Raw genomic sequence first — 25352 nt, forward strand, 5'->3', positions numbered from 1 at the left:
CGGCACCAGACACGGAGATCGCTCCTCAGTGACAACGTCACGGGGGTGGGTGGGTGATCTCCCCACTAGACCACCAGGGAACAGCTGCAGTAAGTCTTCAGGTGCAGCTGTCAACTTTGACAGCTGCATCTGAAGACTTAATTAGCGGGCACGGCGTTCGGACTGTGCCCGCTAATAGCCGCGGTCCGGGGCTACATGCCGCACCCAGGACCGCGGCGGTTCAGGACGGGGTCGCCACGCGGTCCCGCTCTGAACTCCCCCACCCGTGCGAGGACGTACAGTAAGGGGTTCAGTAATAGGAATGATTAGTAAATCTGCCACAACGTGTCATAATTTGGCTTATTATTTATGTAAAACATAATATATCAATCACATTAATAAGTTCAATCTTCAATCCTTTTGTTCAGGGTATGGTAATAAAAAACCCAAATTAATATGGTCCATTGAACATGGAGAAGACCCAACAACAAGAAACCAAGGAAGACACTTCAAAACACTAGGTGAGAATTTAGTTTTCTTTAAAATTATTTTAAAGCGAATCATCCAAAACCATCAGATAAATATGCTTTAAGTGTGGCACATGAATAGAACTCTGCCATGGTGGGAGAGCCTGTGCTGTTGTCCTTTTTTAAACCACAGCCTGGTTCCCGCACACGGCGCTGGTCTATTACCGAGCACCGGCCTGGGCTGAAGCACTGGAGGCAGGTTGGCCTGTCCCCACTGGAACGAAACGCCTTGCCCCTCTATGACGTGGCTCCACTGCGTCACAGAGGGGAGGGGTTTCCTCCCAATGGGGGAGGGCAGGCCCGCCGCTAGTGCTGCTTCTGCCCTGGCAGGTGCTCGGTAATAGACTGGTGCCATGCGTGGGAACCAGACTGCGGCACCGGCACCGTTCTATTCATGTGCAATACTTAAAGCGAATGTACCTGATGATACATTGGCTTTAAAGCTAGGTTCACACTTTGTAAAAATGATGGCTGTCTTTCATAACAACGGCCACTATTTTCCCCAATCCAAAGAACTGAACTACTCATTCTCCTGGCAGAGTGAGCAGATGACTTTCTATGCACAGACACTGTCCAATAGTCCAGGATGTGGAAACATCCATGTGATCCTGCTGGGTTGTTTTCACATTGTAATGAAGTGTATGTGTGTGCACTTTCCTCTAGTTGCACTGGTGACAGTTCTAGGGGTCAAACCTCTATTAATTAAACTAATGACATGTTTTCCCTTCCTGCATTCTAAGAGCCATAAGGAATAAGATTTTCATTGAGAGCCATATGGAGCCTTGCTTTTCATAGGACAAATTGTACTTTTTTATGTCACACTTTTTCTTTACATAAAAGATAATGTAAAACCCATTTTCTTATGTTTCCATGTTGCCTGCAGTTAGATTACATAGTACAAGTAACCATTACAGCTTTCACACATGCTATGATGTATACCAAGTTTCCTTATTATTTTTTTCTCTGAATCCCTAAATGTTTGAAATGTCTATGTTTTGACTGGTTTACTTTTTGGTTGGCCAGGTTCTCACAGTGTATACCTTTATAGATGCCTCCAGCTACCGCACAGATGAGCTGTATACATCCTTGTTTACCCCTGATGGACTGGCAGTAGACGGTATACGTTTTCTCAATACCTTAGAAGATCATCACATTCCGTTAGAAGAGGACAGTCCGGCCACCAAGTGTCGGTACAACTTCCGAGACCGCGTTGGAGTAGAATACACCATATTTTTTGATGATGAAATAAGACGGCTTAAGAGGAAGAAAGGATTAGGAGTCACCTTGAGCCATGATAAACTTAAGCCAACCATCGGTGGGCTGTATTCTTGTAGTGAATGCGGCAAAAAATATAAGCAAAAATCTAATTTAGTGAAACATCAGAAGCTGCATACAGGCGTGTCATGTTATATCTGTATGAAGTGTGATAAGTGTTTCACACAAAGAGCTCTTCTAAGGAGACATGAAAGATGTCACGCCGTGAAGAGACCGTATCCCTGTCCGGACTGTGAGAAGCGCTTCAGTGATACGTCCGCTTTACAGAAGCATCAGAGACTTCATACCGGATACAGGCCGTATAAATGTTCTGAATGTGATAAAACTTTCACCATCAGCAATTACCTGATCGTTCACCAGAGAGTTCACACTGGGGAGAAGCCTTATGTCTGTGACCAATGTGGGAAAAGCTTTGCACAATATTCTCACCTCACTACACACACAAGAGTCCATACAGGTATAAAACCTTACGGGTGTATCAAATGTGGAAAAGGCTTCACAACCAGTTCACACCTTACCACCCACCAAAGGACCCATACTGGGGAAAGACCATATCGATGTGAGGAGTGCGGGAGGGCCTTTAGCCACAGCACCCACCTTGTGTTACATACACGGAAACACACCGGGGAGAAACCATTCAGCTGTGATCAATGCCATCGGAAATTTTCCCAGAGGCCACTGCTGCACAGACACCAGCAAAGATACCATGTGGATAAATGATGCCCTGCTATGTCCTAGTACTAGGTCATAGTTGTGTAAATTTTTGTTCCAATTTTTTTAGTTCATTTTTCTTTGCACTTGTATATGTAAAAGATCACCAAAAGAGTTTGAGGTGAAGAAAGCATTACTTTAATAAATAACACAGAAAGTACAGTGGAATCAATGAATGATGTATTTCGGCTATCCTTACATTCCTCCATAGTATCACTATCTTTTTTTTATTTTTTTTTATTTCAACAAAATGAGGAAAAAATATTCAGTTGAGTGCTGTGCCCCTTCGATTTTCATCACCTTTTTCAGTTCTGAGAAGGGTATGGGTATTGGTGTATGGGCCACATTCATTTTATAGTCCTTGGTGATAATTGTACCAGAAAATAGTTAACTAGCTTTGTTCCCGCTTAAAATGATAAATATACAGATGTAGCCAGCAATACTGTAGTTGACATGCTTCATCTGTTGCAAAGAACACTATGCTCTCAGCGTAACACACTTTACAAGGAGCAGGGGCACCTGTCTTTGACAGACATCTATGGTCCTTTGCATATTTTTTTTAGAGCCTGATGCTATTAGCATATAGGCTCGGTAGAAACAGGAGCCGAGTCATAGTTCCTGCTCCTGTAATTTACACTGCTAGCTTGAATAACTTTTTGGGCTGGTCACTGGATTGAACGAAGAGCGCCTGGCTTGGTGATTCTAATGACAGTAAGCTACTTATGCATAAAGCATCACTGGCTCACTGTTCAGAAAGAGAAATGAATAAATCCCTGCCTTACTTTGTAGTGTTCTGTTTTTACCATTAATACCATATGCTGAAACCAGGCCATCCCAGTGCTGGCGCCGGTCTATTACTGAGCACCGGCACGGACTGAAGCAGTAAAGGCTGGCCGTCCCGACCCCAGAGGAAAGAAACACCCTCTATGAGGCTTCTCCCTTGATTCTAATGGAGCTGTGTTATAGAGGGGAGGTTGGGACTGCCCTCCTCCAGTGCTTCAGGCCAGGCCGGTGCTTGGTAATAGACCGGCCCTGTGAGCTGGAACTGAACCATGGTTCAAAAAAAAAACTGCGGCACTGGCATCCCTGTGCCAGCGCTAGTCTATTCATGGTTAAAACTAAAAAGTAATATACTGCTATTACATTCGCTTTAACTAACTGTATGTGATGTCCAAATAGCTTCACAATGTTGCTTTAAAGCGATACTCCGGGCAGAAAATTTTTTTTAAACTATGGGTGGGGAGGGAGTGGATGCAAACCATGACATCTACTTACATCCAGCGCTGAGGCCAACATACAGCTTTTCTGGTCCCCTGGCCACTTCCTGGTCTGAGACTGAGCTTGAGACGTGACGTTTCAGGCCAGCTCAGCCATTCCTTGGCTGTCTTTACTTTAAAGTCTATGAGACTATTTAAACGGATAGAGGAGACGACCAGGGAGTGGATCAAACTGCTGCCATGTCCTCTCCCCAGCTACATCTCATGATCCCATCGGGTCTCAGCATTGAGACCCGGTGGGATCAATAACTTTTGATGTGTCTGATGACATGTCAAAAATTATTTTTCATGTCAAGTTCTCCTTAACATCATTAAGGTCAAGTAAGTTTTGGATATGTTGAACACCTCTCTGTACCAGCACCCTCTCAGTTTGGATGGCAAAATTTTGAGACAGGCCGAGTGCAGAAATGAACATAAGTGGGGAGGAGTTACGTGAACAGAAACACCTATAACAAACAAAGCAAAGTGCATAAACATATATACAAAACGATACACTGAATTGAATTAATACATATATGATAAATCAGTCTTAAAGTTCAAACCTTTCGGTGTTCTAGTCTCAAGGCGAAGTATCCAGAAAGCCTCACGCTTGCGGAGGAGGCGGACCCAATGTTCCCCCCCTCTGTGGTCTGGATACTCGCTCAATGGGAATGACACGTAGGGAACAGCACTCCCCCTGGTGAGAGTCAAAGAAGTGTCTGGTTAAACCTGACATGGCTCTACGGGGGTTAAACCTAACTGCCGCAGATGCATCAGAGATATGCTCCGCAATTCTCTGCTTTAGTTTTCTTTTTGTGCTGCAAACGTATTGTAAATTACATTCGGCGCACCAAGCTAGATATACTACAAACGTAGTATTACAGTTAATAAAAGACAGTATGTTAAACGTTTGGCCTGTGCTTACCGATGTGAATGTAGAGCTCTTTTCGATGTGACCGCATATACTGCATCTGGACAACGCACATTTGTGGGAGCCTTTAATAGAGATCCAAGTACCTCTCACAGTCGTTTGATTATGAATGGCCGTAGGGGACAAGATATTCCCGAGGGTTTTACCTCGTCTAGCAACACAGCGTATTCCTGGGGATAAAATAGCGTCACATTTATTATCCTGAAATAGGATGGGGATATATTTACGTACTATATTTTCTATCTCCTTATATTGTAGACTGTAAGGTGTGGAAAACGTTAACGGAGTAATAGATGTGGCTGACGAGGAAACATTATTACGGTGTCTGTCCCTAAGATGCTTGCTCTCAGCTATTCTTCTAGCCCTATTAATAGTATGTACATGGTAACCTCGTGATAACAGACGTGTAGTCAGATCACCACAAGCACCCTCATATGTGGCATCATTAGAGCAAGCCCTTTCGACTCTAATAAACTCACCAATTGGGAGATTACGTGTCACATGTAACGGGTGGTGTCTATGCGCGTGCAGTAGTCCATTTCCAGCAGATGGTTTTCTGTAAAGGCCAGTCTGAATACGGCCCTCCTGAAAACGCAAAGAAATGTCCAAAAAGGAAATTTGAAAGGGTTCGTATTGGTATGTGAACTTCAAGTTCAGATTATTAGAATTGGCATACTCCACAAATTTACTGAGAAGAGAGGGACCCCCAGTCCATATTAGGAGGAGGTCATCTATGTACCTCCCATACCACTGAATGTACTCGTGGAAGGGGTTAAGTGGATTGTACATGACGACCTCCTCCCAATATGCCATGTAAAGGTTGGCCAAAGACGGGGAAAATTTGGCACCCAACCAACTGTAAGTAGAAAGTGTCACAAAACTTAAAGAAATTCTGGGAAATAAAAAATTTAGTAATAATAATAATAATGTAATCTTTTAAAGACTCACCATAATTACTAAATTTTGCAAGATGATACCTCAGGATAATAAATGTGACGCTATTTTATCCCCAGGAATACGTTGTGTTGCTAGACGAGGTAAAACCCTCGGGAATATCTTGTCCCCTACGGCCATTCATAATCAAACGACTGTGAGAGGTACTTGGATCTCTATTAAAGGCTCCCACAAATGTGCGTTGTCCAGATGCAGTATATGCGGTCACATCCAAAAGAGCTCTACATTCACATCGGTAAGCACAGGCCAAACGTTTAACATACTGTCTTTTATTAACTGTAGTACTACGTTTGTAGTATATCTAGCTTGGTGCGCCGAATGTAATTTACAATACGTTTGCAGCACAAAAAGAAAACTAAAGCAGAGAATTGCGGAGCATATCTCTGATGCATCTGCGGCAGTTAGGTTTAACCCCCGTAGAGCCATGTCAGGTTTAACCAGACACTTCTTTGACTCTCACCAGGGGGAGTGCTGTTCCCTACGTGTCATTCCCATTGAGCGAGTATCCAGACCACAGAGGGGGGGGAACATTGGGTCCGCCTCCTCCGCAAGCGTGAGGCTTTCTGAATACTTCGCCTTGAGACTAGAACACCGAAAGGTTTGAACTTTAAGACTGATTTATCATATCTGTATTAATTCAATTCAGTGTATCGTTTTGTATATACGTTTATGCACTTTGCTTTGTTTGTTATAGGTGTTTCTGTTCATGTAACTCCTCCTACCTGTGGGGCGTTCCATAAATGACGTATTGAAACAGGAGCATATATATTCCCTAATTGCTTTAAATGATGTTGCCGTGATCAAGGGGTTTTCTCCCCGAAACATGTAGGCCTACGTTTTTATTCTCCCTTTTGTACTTTTTATGTGCCCTAATAAAGAATCTACTTTTTTGGAAGCTGTGGACTCTCTACGTTTACTATTGCCAATTTCCCGGGCGCGGCCCGCTTCCCATCCACCTGTTTCAACTGGGATAATCGCCAACCCTGCACAAGTCTTTTAATGGTGAGCTGGCCTATCTTCACATATTAGAAACAATATATATATTGTGGGAACATAGCCTAAAGCATATGCCTAAATTAGTATTGGTAAATTGATGTTAAATTTTTTTTTTATTATTTAGGCTATTTACATGCTTCCCCTAATTGGGTTCTAGAAATTATGATTATTAAATAACACCAACGCAATTCAAATCCCGAATGGCTGAATGCTGGTGATGATTGTAATAGTGATGTATAAATATTGGAGGGTTCCATTCCTCATTATTTCTGCTCATTTTTAAATAGCTTGTTACATGTCTTCAGTTGAAGTTGCATATTTATTCACATTCATTAAAACTCAGCTTTTCCTTTAATCCTGGTATATGTTTCCTCTCTTAGGTGAGTCAGAATAAGTATTTCATTCGTCACATTCCCAGAGAACAGAAAGTCTACATATAGATGCTTAGTATTGGTCAGCATTGCCTATACATCATTGTCTAACTTAGGTCACATGTTTTGACGTCTTCCCCAAGTTGCTAGAATTTTGGGCCCTTCCCCTGACTGAACGGGTTTGTAGGCTTCCTTGCTTGTACACTTAGTTTTTTAACCTTTGCTTTGAATTTTCTTCAGTATTGGGGTCTGAGCTTTGTCGTGTCCACTCCATGACAGTCTCCTTGGTTTTGAACTATTGTTCTACAACCTTAGAGAGCCTGCAGTCACTGTGCATTTCTATGACCCATTTATAAATGAGCATTAACATCCTGTAAGCCGCTCACCTGGGGTGGTCGTGCTCCGAGCGCGACACCGCTAATCACTTGATCAAAGAAATGCCTCTTGCAGCCAGTCCATGGAGCCGGGGGATCCCGGTAGAGAGTCAGAGCAGAGTAGCAGGCTGGAGGCACAGCCGCCCCGAAGTTACGGGACTTCCTGGCACTGAACGGCAAGCAGATGTCACTACTAAACTGATAGGAGTCGTAGTAGTGGGTGAACAGTTAACTTTATTGCATAGATAACCCGTTTCGAGGCGTGGCCTCTTTGTCAGTATTATGACTCCCATCAGTTTAGTAGTAAAAACTGCTTGCCTTTCAGTGCCAGGAAGTCCCAAAACTTCAGCACGGCTGTGCCTCCAGCCTGCTGCTCTGAAGTTTGCAATATAAATTAATTTTTAAAATTTTTTTTTGTTTTTATGGAAAACACGGCACTTCATGTTTTCGGCAAGTCCTGTGTATCCCAGGCTATCTGAGCGCTTACAGAGAGAAGGCAGTCATGTGATTGACAGACACACTTAGCGTGACTCTCTGTACTGGCTGGAATTCCTGGGTTTAGTCTTTTTTTTTTTTTTTACAAGTCAGAAAATCTGGCTTCAGGAGACTGGACCTGGATTTCTGGTAAGTACAGCTTTGTTTTACAGCATGATAGCAACAACAAAATAATGAATGTATATTGCAAACTTGCTTTATATCACATCTACTGTTGATTTAGGTTTTGTAAGTTAGGGTATGGTAACATCTCGTTTTGGGCCCCACGTCAGGCTAAATGTCAGGAATAAGTGAAAAAAGAATGCTGACGTGCAGCCTGGTGTGCGTCTGACGGCCACATTGACTTAAATGAGCAGAATGGAGTCATTATGTGACTACAATCTGCTCATTTGCCGGACACACACTGCTTTTGTGCAGGACTCAAAAGCGTGGGTTAATGGTGATGTGAGTGACCGGGACCCCCACAGCCATGCTGCGGGGGTCCCGATCGCTTGTACCGAAGGGCGGGGGTAATCCACTTACCTCCGTCTTGTCGGATCAGTTATCTATGAATAGTCTGCTTTCAGGCAGGCTCTATGCATAGATTTCAGATAACACTGATCTATGCTATAGCATAACATAGGTCAGCATATGCAATCTAATGATTGCATGTTTTAGAGTGAAAAAAATAGTGTTAAAAAAGGTTTATTCAAAAAAAAAAAAAGTTTTTAAAAGTATTAAACCCCCCTCCAAATAAAGGTTTAAAAGATCTCCTTGCCCATTATAAAAATATTAAAATAAATAAACATATTATATGTTGTAGCGTGCAAAATTGTCCGATCTATTAAAATATAACATTGTTGTTCCCGCACGGTGAACGGCGTAAACGGGGGAAAAAAAAAAACGCCAAGATTGCTTATTTTTTTAAATTATATATCAGAAAAAAAATAATAAAAAGCGATCAAAAATTTTCTGTTACACCAATATGATATTCATAAAAACTAGAGATCATGTGGCAAAAAATGACACCCCAACCAGCCCTGTAGGTGGAAAAAAAAGCGCTATGGCTCTTAGAAGGCGGAGAGGAACATTGTATAAATCTGACCCGGACATCCGGGCATCAAAGGGCTCTGTCTTGAAGGGGTTTTAAATAATGTGAAAAGGATTGTGATTTAAAATACTAGTGAATCCATTTGCCTGTGCACCTCTCAAATCACTCTCTACATTCCACAATTACTAATGATAATATCTAGAGGGTTAGATTAGGTCTCAGAATCACTAGCATACCTTCAAGCATTACGGAGCTATAACCACATAAAGTGACAGGTCAGATTTTGAAAAATGAGCTGGGTCATTAAGGCCCAAACTAGCTGCAGTACTAAGGGGTTAAATGGCTTATGTAACGAAGGTCTCACATGGAAATTACAACGCAACAAAGCTGCCATGATCTTACTTCAGCTGCAGGGGAGTGTTGGCTGTAAGATCCAGTCGACACCCACCACAAATAGAGTAAGCTCAACCCCTGAGCCTTTTTAATATACAATGAATGTCTAGCCAATGTACCTTTATGGACGTTCACTATAAGATTAAAGCGAATCTGTACCCAGAATCTGACCCCCCCCCCCCCCCCCCCCCCCAAACCACTTGTACATTCAGATAGCTGCTTTTAATCCAAGATCTGTCCTCTGGTCCGTTCGGCAGGTGATGCAGTTATTGTCATAAAAAGCAATTATAGTCCTAAACTTGCAACCCTGTGTCAAATTGGTGTGGCCTAGAGTACCCATGCTTTAGGATTGCGACACCCCTCTGTCCCTCCTCCCCACCCTCCTAATCATTATGAACGCCCCTGGGTAGGATTACTATTCATCACTTGTCTAAACACTGCACAGGTGTCTTAACAATCCAGCTCATGTACAGTGTGCACACAGGTGATGAATAGCAGAAATTGTTCTAGGGACATTCCTAATGATGGAGAGGGCGGGGAGGAGGGACGGAGGGGTGTTGCCATACTAAGGCATGGGTACTGGAGGCCACGCCAATTTGACACAGGGCTGCAAGTTTAAAAGTTGTTTTTTAGGACAATAACTGCATCACCTGCCGAACGGACCCCAGGACAGATCTTGGATTAAACCCTTAAGGACAGAGCCAACTTGCATTTTTGCACTTCCGTTTTTTCCTTGTGCTTAAAAGACCATAGCAGTTGCATTTGTTCACCTAGGGACTCAGATGAGCCCTTATGTTTTGCGCCACTAATTGTACTTTGCAATGACAGGCTGAATTTGTTCATGAAGTACAATGCAAAATCAAAAAAAAATTCAATGTGTGGTGAAATTGAAAAAAAAAACAAAACACAGTTTTTTTTTATTTGGGAGTATGTGTTTTTGCGCCGTTCACCCTGGGGTAAAACTGACTTGTTATATATGTTCCTCAAGTCGTTACAATTACAACGATATGTAACATGTATAACTTTTATATTATGTGATGGCTTGTAAAAAATTAAAACCATTGTTAACAAATATATGTTCTTTATAATCGCTCCATTCCCAGGCTTATAGCGCTTTTATCCTTTGGTCTATGTGGCTGTGTCAGGTGTCATTTTTTGCGCCATGATGTTTACTTTCTATCGGTACCTTGACTGCGCATAAGCGACTTTCTGATCGCTTTTTATTACAATTTGATGCGACCAAAAGATTATCAAATTTGCACTTTGGCATTTTTTGGCGCTTACGCCCTGGGGGACTTCTAGTATAAGCAATCTGATCTCTCATTGATCTATGCTGTATTACTATATACAACCGAGTGCCGAGCCGGGATCAGCGCCATTACGGTGCAGACCCCGGCCGGCAGCAGACACGGAGATCGCTCCTCCAGGACAACGTCCCGGGGGAGGAGATCTCCGCCACTAGACCACCACGGATCGGGCTGCATAAGTAATCAGATGCAGCTGTCGACTTTGACAGCTGCATCTGATTACTTAATTAGTGGGCACGGCGGTTGGACCGTGCCCGCTAATAGCCGCGGTCCCGGGCTACATGCGACACCCGGGACCGCGGTGGTTCAGAGTGGCGCCGCGCGGCCCCCTTCTGAACTCTCCGAGGCAGCCACAGGGCGTAAATATATGCCCTGTGTCAATAAGGGGTTAAAAGCAGCTATCTAAAGGTACAAGTCGTTTGGGGGGTCAGATTGTGGGTACAGAAGTAGTCCCATGAGAGTCCCATGAAACGAAAAAAATTTAAGGAATACAGTTGAGTGTGGGAACATAATAAACAATGTATACTTATTGTACTTATACTTATTATACCCATCCTCGTGCCTTCGCAGCAAAGCCTCCTGCTGCTGCAACATCATCACGTACCTCATTGATGGATTGCCTGCTCAGCCAATCAGTGACTTGGGCAGGACCCTGCTGCAGTCACTGACTGGCTGAGCAGTTAATCCATCATCCTGTCTGTGATGTTGCAGAGGAAGGACCCAGGGCCGTGAGGTACCCTGAACCCGGCCGCTGTGCAGAAGAGTTGAGAGCGGCGCTATGAGGGCACGGTGACGGGTAAGTATACATTGGTTATTATGTTCCCATTTTAGTTCCCATTTTAGTTTCATGGGACTTCAAGTCTAGGTTTACTCAAAGGGTTTAGGTCGGGGACAGCCAAAAACATTTACATAAAAGTAAATTTCATGAAACAGCCTTCCTATATCCTGTGGACTTATTTTTTTATTTTTTTTTGCAAAGCCTTTATGTGGGACATCAGAGGACCTTCAATTGCAGAGCTATGGTAGGGCATACAAAATGTATGGTTTTATTCGTCACAATTTAACAGTTTTATGGAGTTGTAGGATTTTTTTTTTTACAAGGATCTCTATTGAAAGCTGTTGTAATGGTATTAAATTACTTTTAGAGCACAAATATGTATGGCAGTGATGCGCAGATTGGAAGCTGGGAGGATCACAAGCCCCACTGCCAAGCCCAATGGGAAGGTACTTTTAAGGTGCAGCTACTTGCACAGAATAATGATTAAACATGAGCGCTCTTATACGCTTTTATACACATTTATCAATGGCAGAAATCTAGACTGTTCAAGAGCCGGTGTAAATTTCTGTGCTGGCTGTGTGACAAGCACAGATCCCACCAGATTTACAAATAGGCGTGTGCCTCTTAGTAAATCCTGCAGGGTGAATGTAGGTGGAGCTTAATTTTAGCCTGACGTATGCTACGAATAAAAGAGTTCCTATGTCTGTCAGCCATAGGGACACTGGGATCTCTTTTCCATCTTCAAAAGCTGTGTTGTGTGTATAGAATGTGATTTTAATGTGAATGTTGTTTGTGTTTGCTATGTATATCTTAGATATATGTTGGTAGAAATTGAAAGACCAAAAGACATAATTTACTAATTATTTTCACTCCATTTTTATATTATCTATATTTTATATATCTTTATACATGCAATTCTGAGTGTATATAATTATTTTATCAATGATATGTTCTATTTCCAGAAGAAGAACCATTGAGCAGAAATATGGCCACTTTAAATCAGTCTCTAAATGCACAGTTTATGATTTTAGGCTTTCCGGACCTCCATGGAGTTCAAGGCTTGTTGTTCACCGTCCTGAGTATTATTTATGCCTTCACCCTTAGTGGTAATGTACTAATAATCACCCTTATCTGCACTCATCATCACCTCCATGTTCCGCTCTACATCTTTGTTGCCATACTTTCCTTCCTGGAAATCTGGTACACAGGAGTCACTATTCCGAAGATGCTGGCAAATTTGCTGAATAAGAAGATGATTTCATATCTTGGATGTCTTCTCCAAATCTACTTTCTTCATTGTTTGGGTATAACAGAAACCTATCTTTTAACAGCCATGGCCTACGATCGCTACATGGCCATCTGCAATCCATTAAGATATCCATCCATAATGACAAATGGTACCTGTTTCCAGCTAGCAGCATGTTGTTGGGTTGTAGGCTTCTTTGGACCATTGACTCAGATTATCTTGTTGTCTCTGCTTTCCTTCTGTGGTTCAAACAAGATTGACCATATCTTCTGTGACTTTACTCCACTTATGAGATTGGCATGTTGTGATACATCACTCAACGTCACAGTTGACTTTGCCATCTTCTCCTTCCTTCTTTTCTTGGCCTTCATATCCATTATCATGTCCTACATCAAAATCATTTTTACCGTCCTAAAAATAAAAACAGCAGAAGGCAGGAAAAAAGCTTTTTCTACATGTGGTGCCCACCTTACTGTTGTCCTGCTCTTCTTTGGCAGTGTGGGTTTTATGTATGTCAGACTGACCAACGATAATTCAGCGAACTATGATCGTGTTATGGCTGTCATCTACTCAGTTTTAACCCCAATGTGTAATCCAATCATTTATAGCCTGCGAAACGTTGAAATTAGGGCGATATTGAGAAAGAAGTTTATTGAACTGTCTTGGAGGGTTAAAGGGAAACTGACAGTTACCAATTAATTTATAATCAAGCTGTGATGAGTGGTCAGGGACACACAGACACAAAGACAATGTGGGACCCTGACGCTGCTCCCGTCAACTGTCCCTTTTGGGGAACCTGACTCTTTACAGGCCGGCCCCAACCCGAAGACTGCAGCTACACTGGCTAGGTGTAACACACTAGATAAGGACAGGACAGACAAAATGTACTAGAGGCGAGGCCAGCAAACCGGGTCGGCAGCAAACGGTCTACGAAGTACAGAGTCAGAAGGCAGAGGAAGGGTCAAAGTCAGAATAAACGCTAGCGTAGACTCTCCAAATGAAGGCTTTATAGCAGGCAACCAGGGATGATGCGTATGTTAGTTTATAGGATCTGGAGCCCCAGGTCCTGATTGGGGCAGAATTCAATAGAAATTCCCAGCACTCACCAATTTCATAATCTTCAAAATTTATTCGGTACCCATAAACCGTACAAGTGTGAACAAATAGCAGAACGCGTTTCAGCCACCACCTTTGTCACCTGAGGCAGTTGACAAAGGCGATGGCCGTAACGTGTTCTGCTATTTGTTCATGCTTGTACGGTTTATAGATATGGAATAAACTTGGGAGATTATGAAATTGGTGAGTGACTGAATTTTCTATTGAATTGTTTTGTTGGGATTGTATCCCTTTCCTTGTGCACCAACTGGACTGCTATGGAGTGCCGCTCTGAAGTTTTCTCGATTGGAGCAGAGACTCCAGCCCCCTGCAACACTTCCAGAGCTGACTGGCAGTGCTGTATTCCAATCCGCACGATTACTATATTATTCAGCTGAGCGCCGTAGCCAGGGAGCAATGTGGCCCCGGCCGTGGCGCTAGTAACTAGGGACGCAAAGCTGGTTACTAGGGACCAGAGATGATCAAACACCACTATGTTCAGGTTCGTACAAACTCAAACCATCGATATTTGACTCCCGCAGTCTTCCTGTTACGTGGGGAAAGTGGAGAAAGTGGAGACCCTTGATAAAGCTTATACAGCGAAACGCTGCGTCGGGTGAGTGGCAATACTTGGCAGCATACAGTGCGGACCCCGTGGTTTAAGTATTTTTACTCTACTAGTTTGCTTTATAGTTTATTATAACATATGTGACGTTGTACCTTTAACTGCATTTGCAACAATAACAGAGAGGTTATCTTAGCACTTTCTCAGTCTTTTGTTTACTTGCACTAGCAGACTTTTTACCCCCCCGGGAGTCAATTGACATACCACTGTTTATCTAGTATATAGTGTATTGAACATCTATTTATTCCTGCCTTGTATACCATTTGATATATGACATTTTTGCTTCCTTTTTAATGTTTTTAAATATATTTTTTGATATGTAATAATAAAGTATTCATTTATAAATGGTGATTTTGTTGTCCAGCATTTTTATATAGTTATAGGTTGTATATATCATCTTACTAAAAAAGCCAAAACACATTTTCTTTTTGGGGCACAGTGTCACAGAGGCATGGTTACTAAAGTTAAAAAAAAAACTTTTCACATGCTCAGATTTATCTGAACCCAAGCATGTGGCATTTGATTAGCGGTGACTTTGGAAGGTGAATGTAGATACATACTGTAGATATAGCTTATGGCTGATCTCTAGTTTGCTGAACTCTAGTAGTTACTTTTAAAATTTTAATGCATATGGGTATACACTGCTTCATTTGCGAACTGGACCATAGTATAAATGGCCATTCATATTGTGTCCATCGCCTCCTCCCGTAATTCATTTGTCAAGGTTTACACCGGGAAAAAGAAGTAAACCAGAGCAGGTGTAGTCTCTTGCTAAGACGTGTCAGGAAATCCAACCAGGAAAAAAGAGTGTGGCTTCATCTAAGACTAGCGTACTTGTACGCCAGTCCTGATGATTGCCCCTATTGTGTTTATGCTTTAGTAAAGCCCATCCTTGCCTAGCTGCATTGCCTGTTACACAGTACCTATCTACCAAACTCTGATTACAGGACAGGCTTGTCTATTCCACTGTTGATGATTATCTCACCAGTGCTTATTCTTGAACGCTACTTTATCCTCCGAGAACTGTTACAGAAATTTATCCTGACCCCAGACTTTTAGGGTGTTCACTTTTTAAGGAAGAGTGTCTACAAACCTTAGGTCAGGAGTAAACACAGTGCAGTATGTCATTTGGCATTCCATCAAAAAAAGGGATGCTGACATAAACTGTGGCAAACAGCATCGGGTCTGATTCATTTCATTGGCCTGAATGTAGTCACCAATCTGGACCAATGAGTAGAGATGAGTTAAGGAAGAATCTATGTACTGTACTAAATAAGCAAAAACAGTTTTAAAAAAAAGTTCACAAACTTGCAGTCAAAAAATGCAGACAGCCAGATTCACATTTAAAATACTTATTATTAGAGATGAGCGAGTAGTAAAATACTTGAAGGCTCGAAATTCGATAAGAATTCTTCTTAATTCTCTACAATTTGAATCAAACCTAAATTTGACCACTTGGAGGTTATCAAGTCAACAATGACACCTGAGAAAATAATGCAAACACCTCTGGAATGGGACAGCTGGGGAAGCATGCATAGGTGCATCTAATGCTGCGTTTACACAGAGCGATAATTCGCCCGATCGTACGATTAACGATTTCGAAGTAACAATTTTTTTTAAAACGATCAGCGTTTAGACGGAACAATATATCGTACGGAAAAATGGTTTTTGATCGCTTAAGCCTACCTCGCACATAGGTTAAATCGGTGAACGACTGTTTACACGGAACGATCTGCAAATTTTTTGCAAACGAAGATTTAAGAACATGTTGTAAGATCAAAATGAACGATTTTTTTGCTCTTCGTTTGGTCGTTCGCTGCGTTTACACGTACGATTACTGTTCGAATTCGATCGTTATCGTGCAAATTCGAACGATAATCGTTTCGTGTAAACGCAGCATAACACGCTTAAATTGCAGTATTACGCCACTATCACAGGTAGCAAGAAATATAAACTAAAACAAGTAGCGTTATTACTGCCGGGTATTGTTAATAACACTACTGGTTTTATATCCATGGAGACCCAACCCTCTGGATCAGCAGAGGTCCTGCTGCTGATCCGGAGGCTCCCATGGGTACAGGTGGTGGTGGTGGGAGTCATACTCACCCTCCTGTGGTCTCCTTTCTTGTTTATGGCCGCTTAGCCAATCAGGCTGGGCGCACATTTCAGGAGCCAGAGCCCGACACATATAGAGCTCAGTGTGCCGAGCTCTGGTGAGGACAGAAGACATCAAGGGGGAGTTGGAACGCCCCCCCCCCTGCACTGCACCCATACCAGTAAGGAGAGGGGTCACTTTACCCCCTTCTTTACTGGTATGGGTGCAGTGTGAGATCAGTCTGGTCCCCAAGGGGTTAAGTGGGGGGTATTATACATCCTCACTTAACACCCTGGGGGCCAGACTGTCCTGTATGACACCAAAAGGGTTAAGTGTGGATGCAATGCATTCTCACTTAACTCCTTGGGGGCCGCACAATAAGCAGCTATCTGTAAAGATGCTGCATGCTTTCAAAATTATGGGTGTTCTGCTGCCTTTTGTTGTGTTTCTCCCTTTATGTTTTTCAAATATTGGTATCCGGAGGATTACATCAGATTTGGGGGACTACGTCGATGACCTGCATTTTGTCTTGTCTTTATTTCTTTACTTTCCAGGCTTAATAATAGAAGCTGTCTGATAGATGGAATCCATTACTAAGCCCGGGCCTAGTGTTATCCAGTATAAAATGGCTATCATTAACCCCCTTAAAGAGCTGGTAACCAGTAGTCCCATAATTGACACTCCTGGACTAGGCGGTAGCAGGCTGGTATTATTAAGCTGGGGAGGGCAAAATAAATCTCTGTGCCCCTCCTGGTGCTACTAGACTGTTTGGTTTTAAACCTGGTTGGTTATGAAATTGGGGGAAACCCTATGCAATTTTTTTTTATTATTTATTTAAAAAAAAAAACACACACATAGGATTCCCCATATTTTCATAACCAGCTAGGTTAAAAACCAAACAGCAGCAGCCTGATAATACCAGCCTGCTACCGCCCAGTCCAGGAGTGCCAATTTTGACGCTCCGGGACTACTGGTCCGGTGCGTACTGGGGTAACAATGGGGGGGAGTTAGTATTAGCCATTTTATACCAGCTATCACTAAGCCTTGGCTTAGTACTAGAGGCCATCTATCAGAACACTTCCACTACTAAGCCTGTAAAGTAAAGAAATAAAGACAAGACACCAGTGATTTTTTTTTTAAATTCAAGTAAAAGCACCCCTACACTCCTCGTTGACCATTTTATAAAAAATGCTGGTTATCGACATAGTCTATCGAATCCTCTGCATTCGGAGAAACATGAAAAAGGCAGGAGCAGAACACCCATCATTTTGACAGGTCTGCTCCTCACAGTATGCATTATCTTTACAGATGGCTGCTTACAATTTGGCACCCAAGGGGTTAGGTGAGGATGCATTGCATCCCCCTTAACCCTTTTGGTGCCATACAATGTGGCCCTCATCCCCACTTAACTCCCTGGGGACTATCCTGAACAATCTGACACCCAAGGGGTTAAGTGAGCATGCATTGCATCCACACACAACCGCTTGGGGTCCAGTCTGATTTCACACTGCACCCTTACCAGCAAGGAAGGGGGTTAAAGGTGAAGCGTTGATACTCACATGACATCTTCTTCAGCACCTGGCACTTACAGTGCCCCAGGTGCCTCAGGACAGCCCCACAGCCTGGGAATGACTGAGTGGGCTGGCACTCATCTGGAGAGTGACAGTCCGCTCGGCCAATCACTGGCTGAGGTGCTATCCTTTCTCAGTCACTGATTGGTCAGTCAGTGTCAGACTACGACAAGACAGCTCCACAGCCAAGCTGTGGGGCTGTCAGTGGGCCAAAGGACGCCGAAGAGGACCCCCGGGGAACATGGACAGGTGAGTGATTTATAGTAACTGTACTAAAACAGCTAAATAATTGCAGTTTTTTAAGATTCATATTTTCAATCTGATATTCGATTGGAATAGCTCAATCTAAACTTAATCGAATAGCTACTTAATTGAGTAGTGCTCATTCATTTCTACTTATCAGAAGCGTAGCTAATAGGGGCCAAAGCTGGCAGCTCACCACCAAGGATGCGATCAACTGTAGCATTAGAGTGGCCCATCCAAGTATCAGAGGATCCTCTGGTGGGCTCTGATGGATGTTAATCTGCTGTAGGGCCTCCCAGGGAATCCAGGAAACCTGCTTGCACAAGGGGTGCTTATACTACATGAGGCCACACATAAATCCCTAATATTTAATGGGGACTGCAAAAAGGGGCCTATTGCTATACATCGAGGGGGGAATTTACAGTACTAGCAAAGCCCTTCACTAGGCTCAGCTGTTGGCTTGTCAGCCAAGGCTGGATCCAGTCCTGGGAAAAGTTCCCAGGACTTCAACCAACTTTTTCTGGCACCCAGAGTGCGGTGGCACAGAGTTTAAGGGCAACAGGCTGACAAGCCAACGGTCGAGCCTAGTGAAGCACTTTGCTTCGCTAGTACTGTAAATTTGCCCACCCCTAGCTATTACTTTATAGAAGCTGCAGAGAGAAGATCTCGTGTTATATAGGAAATGGGGGGGGGGGGTTGTCTAATACAATACCTTAAAGGAATTTGTCCATTGATACCTGTACATACAAGTTGAATCTTGCTTTAATAAAAGCTTGCTGTGCATATTTAATGCCTCTAAGGCTTGAGAAAGGCACTGATGGATTAGAGTGCCGAAACGCGTTGCTACCTTTAATAAATCTGCTTTGGCATTTTTTACTATTATCTGGTCCGGGAGTCATATCCATTGGCAGCCAGTAACACGAGGCTTACCACTGACTACCCTATCCCAACATATATACCTGCGCTATGCCACTTGGAGGATCTTGTGTGGGTTCTAAAGTCTTTTAAGGACCCTATTGCTTTGGTGTATCTACTCCACACGCTGTGTGGATGATCCTGTGCTGAGCTGCGGTATTGGAATTACGCATGATATAGTGTTGTGCTTATCATTGCACAACACCAAAAGGTGAGCACATTGAGTGATAATCTCTACACTATTGTTACATAGTAACTACGGTATTGCACTAGGAGGCGCCCTTTCCCCTCTTCTCTTTTGCTCATTTCGTTTAATGGAATATTAGGGTGCCTTTACACAGAGAGATTTATCTGACAGATTTTTTGAAGACAAAGCCAGGAATGGATTTGAAAAGAGGAGAAATCTCAGTCTGTCCTTTATGATCGGTTCTCTGTTTATAGTCTGTACCTGGCTTTGGCTCCAAAAATCGGTCAGGTAAATCTCTCTGCGTAAAGGCACCCTTAGACGAACTGCTAATTGCGCTCATGATCAAGTGCATGGCATTTGGCAGGAATGGGTTTCAGCCATGTTGATTCCTATTTTCCCACTCATATGGTTTTTTGTGGCTGTCTACATTTTCCGTGATGTCTCTGGCTTTGCAGGGAAAGGCGTAGGAGTTTCATCCAATCAGGCTGCTCGTGCTGGAATTCACCCTTGAGATCTAATTACATTTATAAGTGGGTTGGTGCGAGTTTACATCAGTTCACAATGTTTTGCTTTGATTTTCCAAAATTGTGGTAAAAATTATGCATTTTACTGGAATTTGCACAATCACAGAAAGGCTATGTTCACACTGTCAAAATGGTGACTATTTTTATTGAGCAGCAAATAACAACTGTTATTGATATAATAACGACCATTATTATTGTTGTTTGTTGGTAAATGACGCTGTTCAATAAAAACACCTACGATTTCAACTGTGTGTGAACATAGTCTAAAGGTACTATAGTGCCATTTTGCTGTGATTTGGGGAAAATCGAACGTAAATGCAAAGTTAACTATTCTGATCCCTCAGCAGATAGCAGAAACAGCAGGATACAGCTAAGATTGGGAGAGGCCTCGTAGGTCACAATGTAATCTTGTAGTCATATGACCCATGACTAACCATTTACACACTGAACACTGTGATTTTATGTGGTCTGGTAATCACATGACCCAGTTATAGTTATTAAAAACATGAATTCAGCTGTACTGGAATGAAACAGTGCTGTGGGACTAGTGATGGTGAGTTTTACTTATTTGGGGGGAAAAAAATCTAAAGTGTTTCCAAATCCAGCATATCTCTAAGCAGGCGAGGACACTGAAAACACGTTAACAGGTAGCAGCTGTTTCGTGCGTACATGCGTTTCATCAGACCTTTTGATGAGGCTTGATGAAGCACGTGTACACAGGGAACAGCTGCTAACAATGAGTGTGTGTTTAGCATCCTCGCCTGCACAGTGATGTGCTGGATTTTATGCTTCACTTTATGAAATAAAGCTTCATAAAATTGCCTGTAAGTATCTTCTACAGCAGCAAACATCAAAGATGAATGCGGTTGGACATGTGGGCAGATGATGGACAAGGCTGTGTGACAGTCTGTTTGGTGCTGCACATGTTACTACAGACCCCTTCTATGGCGGGGTCTGTAGAAGCGCGAGCAGTGCGAAACAGACTGTCACCCAGCCTTTTCCGGTGTCTGGCCGCATGTCTACACTGCACTCGTCTTTGATGTTTGACGCTGTGCATTAATAAAGTCCTGAAGATACTTACAGACTACTTATGGTGAGTGCGGTTCCTTTTAACTTTACAACACTATTATGAACTTGACAATGTCTACTGAATGAGCACCATGTAAGTCCTTCTTATTGTGGGCAACTGGTTACAGTGTAGCAGTGCAGTGCCAACCTACATCTTGTTATAGGGATCACGACTTTGCCCCTGCACCCTATCAGTTTGGATGGCATACTTTTGAGACACATCAGGGGCATAAATGGACGCAAGGGGGCAGAACAGGTAATACCATTTACAAAACCTATAAAGCCTATTAAGCATAAACTTACATCAGTATTGGTAAATCAAAGTTGAGAGTAAAATGTTGTTATGATAAGATTATTTCCATGCCTTTCCTAACTGGGTTGTAGAAATTATCCCGGGAAAGGCACTCTAGGGGTAAATGTCTCTTGTATGATCATTAATTGGCACCAATGCAATGTAAATCCTAAATGGCTGAATCCTGGTAGTGATTGGTATACTGATGTATAAATATTGGAGAGTTCCTTATTATTTCTGCTCACTTTAAATATAACATGTCTCTAGTCGCACATTTACCTACACCTTAGCCACATGCATTAAAACTTTTTTTTTAAAAAATTGAATCTCAGTATGTATTTCCTCTCTTGGGTCAGTATTGGAGCAGTGGATTCTTTCTTGCTGGGTGGCCTTTCAAGTCATAACGCAATAGGAGATGTTATACTATTGATATAGAAGACTTTGTACCTGTTTCCACCCTTCATAAGGGTCCTTTGTTGTTGTTTTTTTTAGATTGATTTGTATTATTGAACTAAAGTATATTCTCCAGAAGACCAAAAGCATCTCCTTCCTAAATGATATGAAGGCTGCCTGGTCCTGTGGTGTATAAATGTGCATATTATCATTTCATCAGATGAACGTGATACCTTCAGCAGGTGGAAATTGCTCTAGAGGCCACATTTTTCTGTTGTTTTGGCTGCTTTTTGTTGATTTTTTTAGACTTAGATACATCTCCAATAACTGCAATGATGTCAGTTAGCCGACCAGCGCCTTCTAAAGCCATTACATTGTTTTCTGGAATGTTCCAAGGTAATGGAAACTTCTATGTATGTAAACTTTTCATGGAATGATTTGTCTGTAAGCATTTGTTTGAAATTAATACCCTCTATTTTCTATGGGTTCCCTAACACTCTAGCAATGTTTTATATTATTATATTGCACATGCTAACACGTTTCCTTGTCATTGTGTTATCTTTTAGAAATGTCTAACCATACTTTGGGTCACTATGACTATTGAAAACTGTTTTATAGCAAATGCACTACTAATCTATGCACAATATTTTACAGAAGAAGAACCACTGAGCAGAATGATGACCAGTCTAAACCAGATAAATCAGTCTCTAAATGCACAATTCATTATCTTAGGCTTTCCGGACCTCCATGGAGTTCAAGGCTTGTTGTTCACCGTCCTGAGTATTATTTATGCCTTCACCCTTAGTGGTAATGTACTAATAATCACCCTTATCTGCACTCATCATCACCTCCATGTTCCGCTCTACATCTTTGTTGCCATACTTTCTTTCCTGGAAATCTGGTACACAGGAGTCACTATTCCAAAGATGCTGGCAAATTTGCTGAATGGGAAGATGATTTCATATCTTGGATGTCTTCTCCAAATCTACTTTCTTCATTGTTTGGGTATAACAGAAACCTATCTTTTAACAGCCATGGCCTACGATCGCTACATGGCCATCTGCAATCCATTAAGATATCCATCCATAATGACAAACGGTACCTGTTTCCAGTTAGCAGCATGTTGTTGGGTTGTAGGCTTCTTTGGACCATTGACTCAGATTATCTTGTTGTCTCGGCTTTCCTTCTGTGGTTCCAACAAGATAGAACATATCTTCTGTGACTTTACTCCACTTATGAGATTGTCGTGTTCTGATACATCACTCAACATCACAGTTGACTTTGCCATAAACTCGTTCCTTCTCTTCTTGGCTTTTATATGCATTATCATGTCCTACATCAAAATCATCTCTACTGTTCTAAAAATAAAAACAGTAGAAGGCAGGAAAAAAGCTTTTTCTACATGTGGTGCCCACCTTACTGTTGTCCTGCTCTTCTTTGGCAGTGTGGGTTTTATGTATGTCAGACTGACCAACGATAATTCAGCGAACTACGATCGAGTTATGGCTGTAATCTACTCAGTTTTAACCCCAATGTGTAATCCAATCATTTATAGCCTGCGGAATGCTGAAATTAGGGCGATATTGAGAAAGAAGTTTATTAAATTGTCTTAAAAGGTTAAATAAGACTTATCCCCCTTAATTACACAATTTTTATCATTGAAAAATGTTTAATATATAACAATAACAAATTGGTCCCCCAGCTTACTTTTAAAATTTTAATGTTCATTGGTAAACACCACTTTATTAGAAGACTGGGACATAGTATAGGTGGCCATTCATGCTGTCTCTTAGTTCCCTGAAGAAGCTGTGTATATGGCAAAACATGTCAGAGGAGCACTATTCTGGATGCGGTTAAAACATTTTTAATTTACTAGAGGCAGGTGACATGACATAGGTTGGCAGTCTGAACACCTACACAATACTATTTAACCTATTTAAGTCTCTGTAATAATGAGGAACTCAACATTACACACAATTCATAGCAGGTCACAATAGACGTGGACAAGTGAACTGGGCAACAGCCTGTTTCGCGCGTTGAACTATCGCCCAGTTCACTCGTCTGTCGCATCTATTGTGACATGCTATGAGAGGAGAAAATCGTGTGCTTATTACGGAGTGGTGAGCGCCTCCTCATTACAGTGACACTGTTGCTTTTGGGATGTTGTATAGACTGTATGGCATGATGGATCACCACCTACATGCATGATCACTAGCAGCGGTTCACGCTTTCCGGCTCCTCTGGGATAGTAGTGCCAAGACACCTCTTGTTTATTTTGTTTCTAATTTTAACATTAGAACAACTGCAACTATTCCATAGTTTTTGAATCACTGTATAAACCCAAATCCTTGAACGTCCCAGAGAGGAGATTCTATCATGCCCCACGACTTCCTATAACACCTAATGGCACCCTTGCACATGAGAACATAAGATCTTATCGTTGTGAATCTACAGGACTATGGACGTGCCTCTGTAACTGTCTGCATTTGCTTTGACCCATGCATTTAATAGGTGGTCCCATTACGGATCCTTAATGCCTACAGATGTGCTAATGGTGCCATAGAAAACAATGGGTCCTTATTCAGGAGGCCCAACTGTTCTTTCTCCCAACATCTGCTGTTGAGGGAGAGTTGGTAGACGCGAAACATTAGATCATTGGCCAATCTTTAAACTTTACAAACTTTTCAGCAAAAAAAGACCATCTGGTCGATCTAGCCTGCGTTTTTAGTATTTCTTTTCCTATTATCTTAGGATAGATATATGTTTATCCCAGGCAGGTTTACTTTTAGTTAATGTAGATCTACCAACCACATCTGCTGGAAGTTTCTTCCACAGATGTAGTACTCTTGATTGTAATGCACAGCCAGTTTTAGGCTATGTTCACACTACATAAGTTCTGTAGTAATTACAGTCGTTGTTGCTGATTTGCAACAACGACCGTGATTACTACGGAACTTGCGTAGTGCTGCAGGCTAAGGGAATCCTGGCCGGAGTGCATACACATAGTATACACTCCGGCCAGGATCCCTAGTGGCGCCACAAAAAATTACATGTCAGTTTTCTGCGGCCGCTATTAAATGAATAGTGGCCACACAGAACCTGTCAGTGCACACAATGGAGCGTGTGTCTCCAGCCGCAGGCTCTATTGTGGGCAGCAGCGGAATCGGATGCGGGCGCGCATGGATGTGCCCGTATCCAAATTCAACAGCAGTGAAGATCATCGAGTCAGTATTGCAGTACCGGCCTGGATGATCTTCTCTGACTCGGCCGGGTCACGGAACAGCCGGTGTCTAACTACGTGCGAACATGGCCTTAAAGTATATAGTTACTAACAGTAGCGTAGCTACCATAGAGGCAGGGAAGGCGGTTGCTATGGGGCCGTAGAGGGAGGGGGCCCAGAGAAGATAAGAGCCTCCTGTGTCCTTTTGCTTAACCCCTTATGTACTGCAGTGTGTAAGTGACCCAGTGTTCTCTTACATGCTGCAACACAAAAAAGGGTTAATATAAGCTCAAGACAATTAGCTCTCTGATAACCTCTGAGCTCCTGCAGAAGTCAGGGGTTATCAGTGCAGGAGTAGCAAAGGAGAGAGCTAATTGTCTCCTGCATTAACCCTTTGTTTGTGTTGCAACATGTAAGAGAACACTGGTTCACTTACACACTGCAGTACATGAGGGGTTAAGCAAAAGGTAGTCTGCTCCTGCACCTATGTATATAACCATG

General features: G+C 42.4%; 2 protein-coding genes and 1 pseudogene across 2 annotated transcripts; all 3 read left to right on the forward strand.

The window, feature by feature from the left end:
• Positions 1-859: 859 nt before the first annotated feature.
• Positions 860-2501, forward strand: LOC138770463 (zinc finger protein OZF-like). Its single transcript, XM_069949566.1, has 2 exons — positions 860-922; positions 1530-2501. The coding sequence occupies exons 1-2, from the start codon at positions 860-862 to the stop codon at positions 2499-2501; spliced, it is 1035 nt and encodes a 344-aa protein (XP_069805667.1).
• Positions 2502-12362: 9861 nt separating this feature from the next.
• Positions 12363-17173, forward strand: LOC138771059 (olfactory receptor 6N2-like; annotated as a pseudogene).
• Positions 17174-22305: 5132 nt separating this feature from the next.
• On the forward strand, positions 22306-23244 carry LOC138770464 (olfactory receptor 6N2-like). Its single transcript, XM_069949567.1, has one exon. The coding sequence runs from the start codon at positions 22306-22308 to the stop codon at positions 23242-23244; it is 939 nt and encodes a 312-aa protein (XP_069805668.1).
• The last annotated feature ends 2108 nt before the right edge of the window (positions 23245-25352 follow it).

This window comes from Dendropsophus ebraccatus, chromosome 13 (genome assembly GCF_027789765.1).
Source record: "Dendropsophus ebraccatus isolate aDenEbr1 chromosome 13, aDenEbr1.pat, whole genome shotgun sequence".
Taxonomy (NCBI): domain Eukaryota; kingdom Metazoa; phylum Chordata; class Amphibia; order Anura; family Hylidae; genus Dendropsophus; species Dendropsophus ebraccatus.

What these genes read in the sequence shown, in the direction of transcription:
- LOC138770463 (XM_069949566.1), top strand. Translation starts at nt 860, where the DNA reads ATGCGTGGGAACCAGACTGCGGCACCGGCACCGTTCTATTCATGTGCA. An exon ending in GTGCAATACTTAAAGCGAAT is followed by an intron (nt 923 to 1,529) that starts GTACCTGATGAT and finishes TTGGTTGGCCAG; the next exon opens with GTTCTCACAGTGTATACCTT.
- LOC138770464 (XM_069949567.1), top strand. Translation starts at nt 22,306, where the DNA reads ATGATGACCAGTCTAAACCAGATAAATCAGTCTCTAAATGCACAATTC.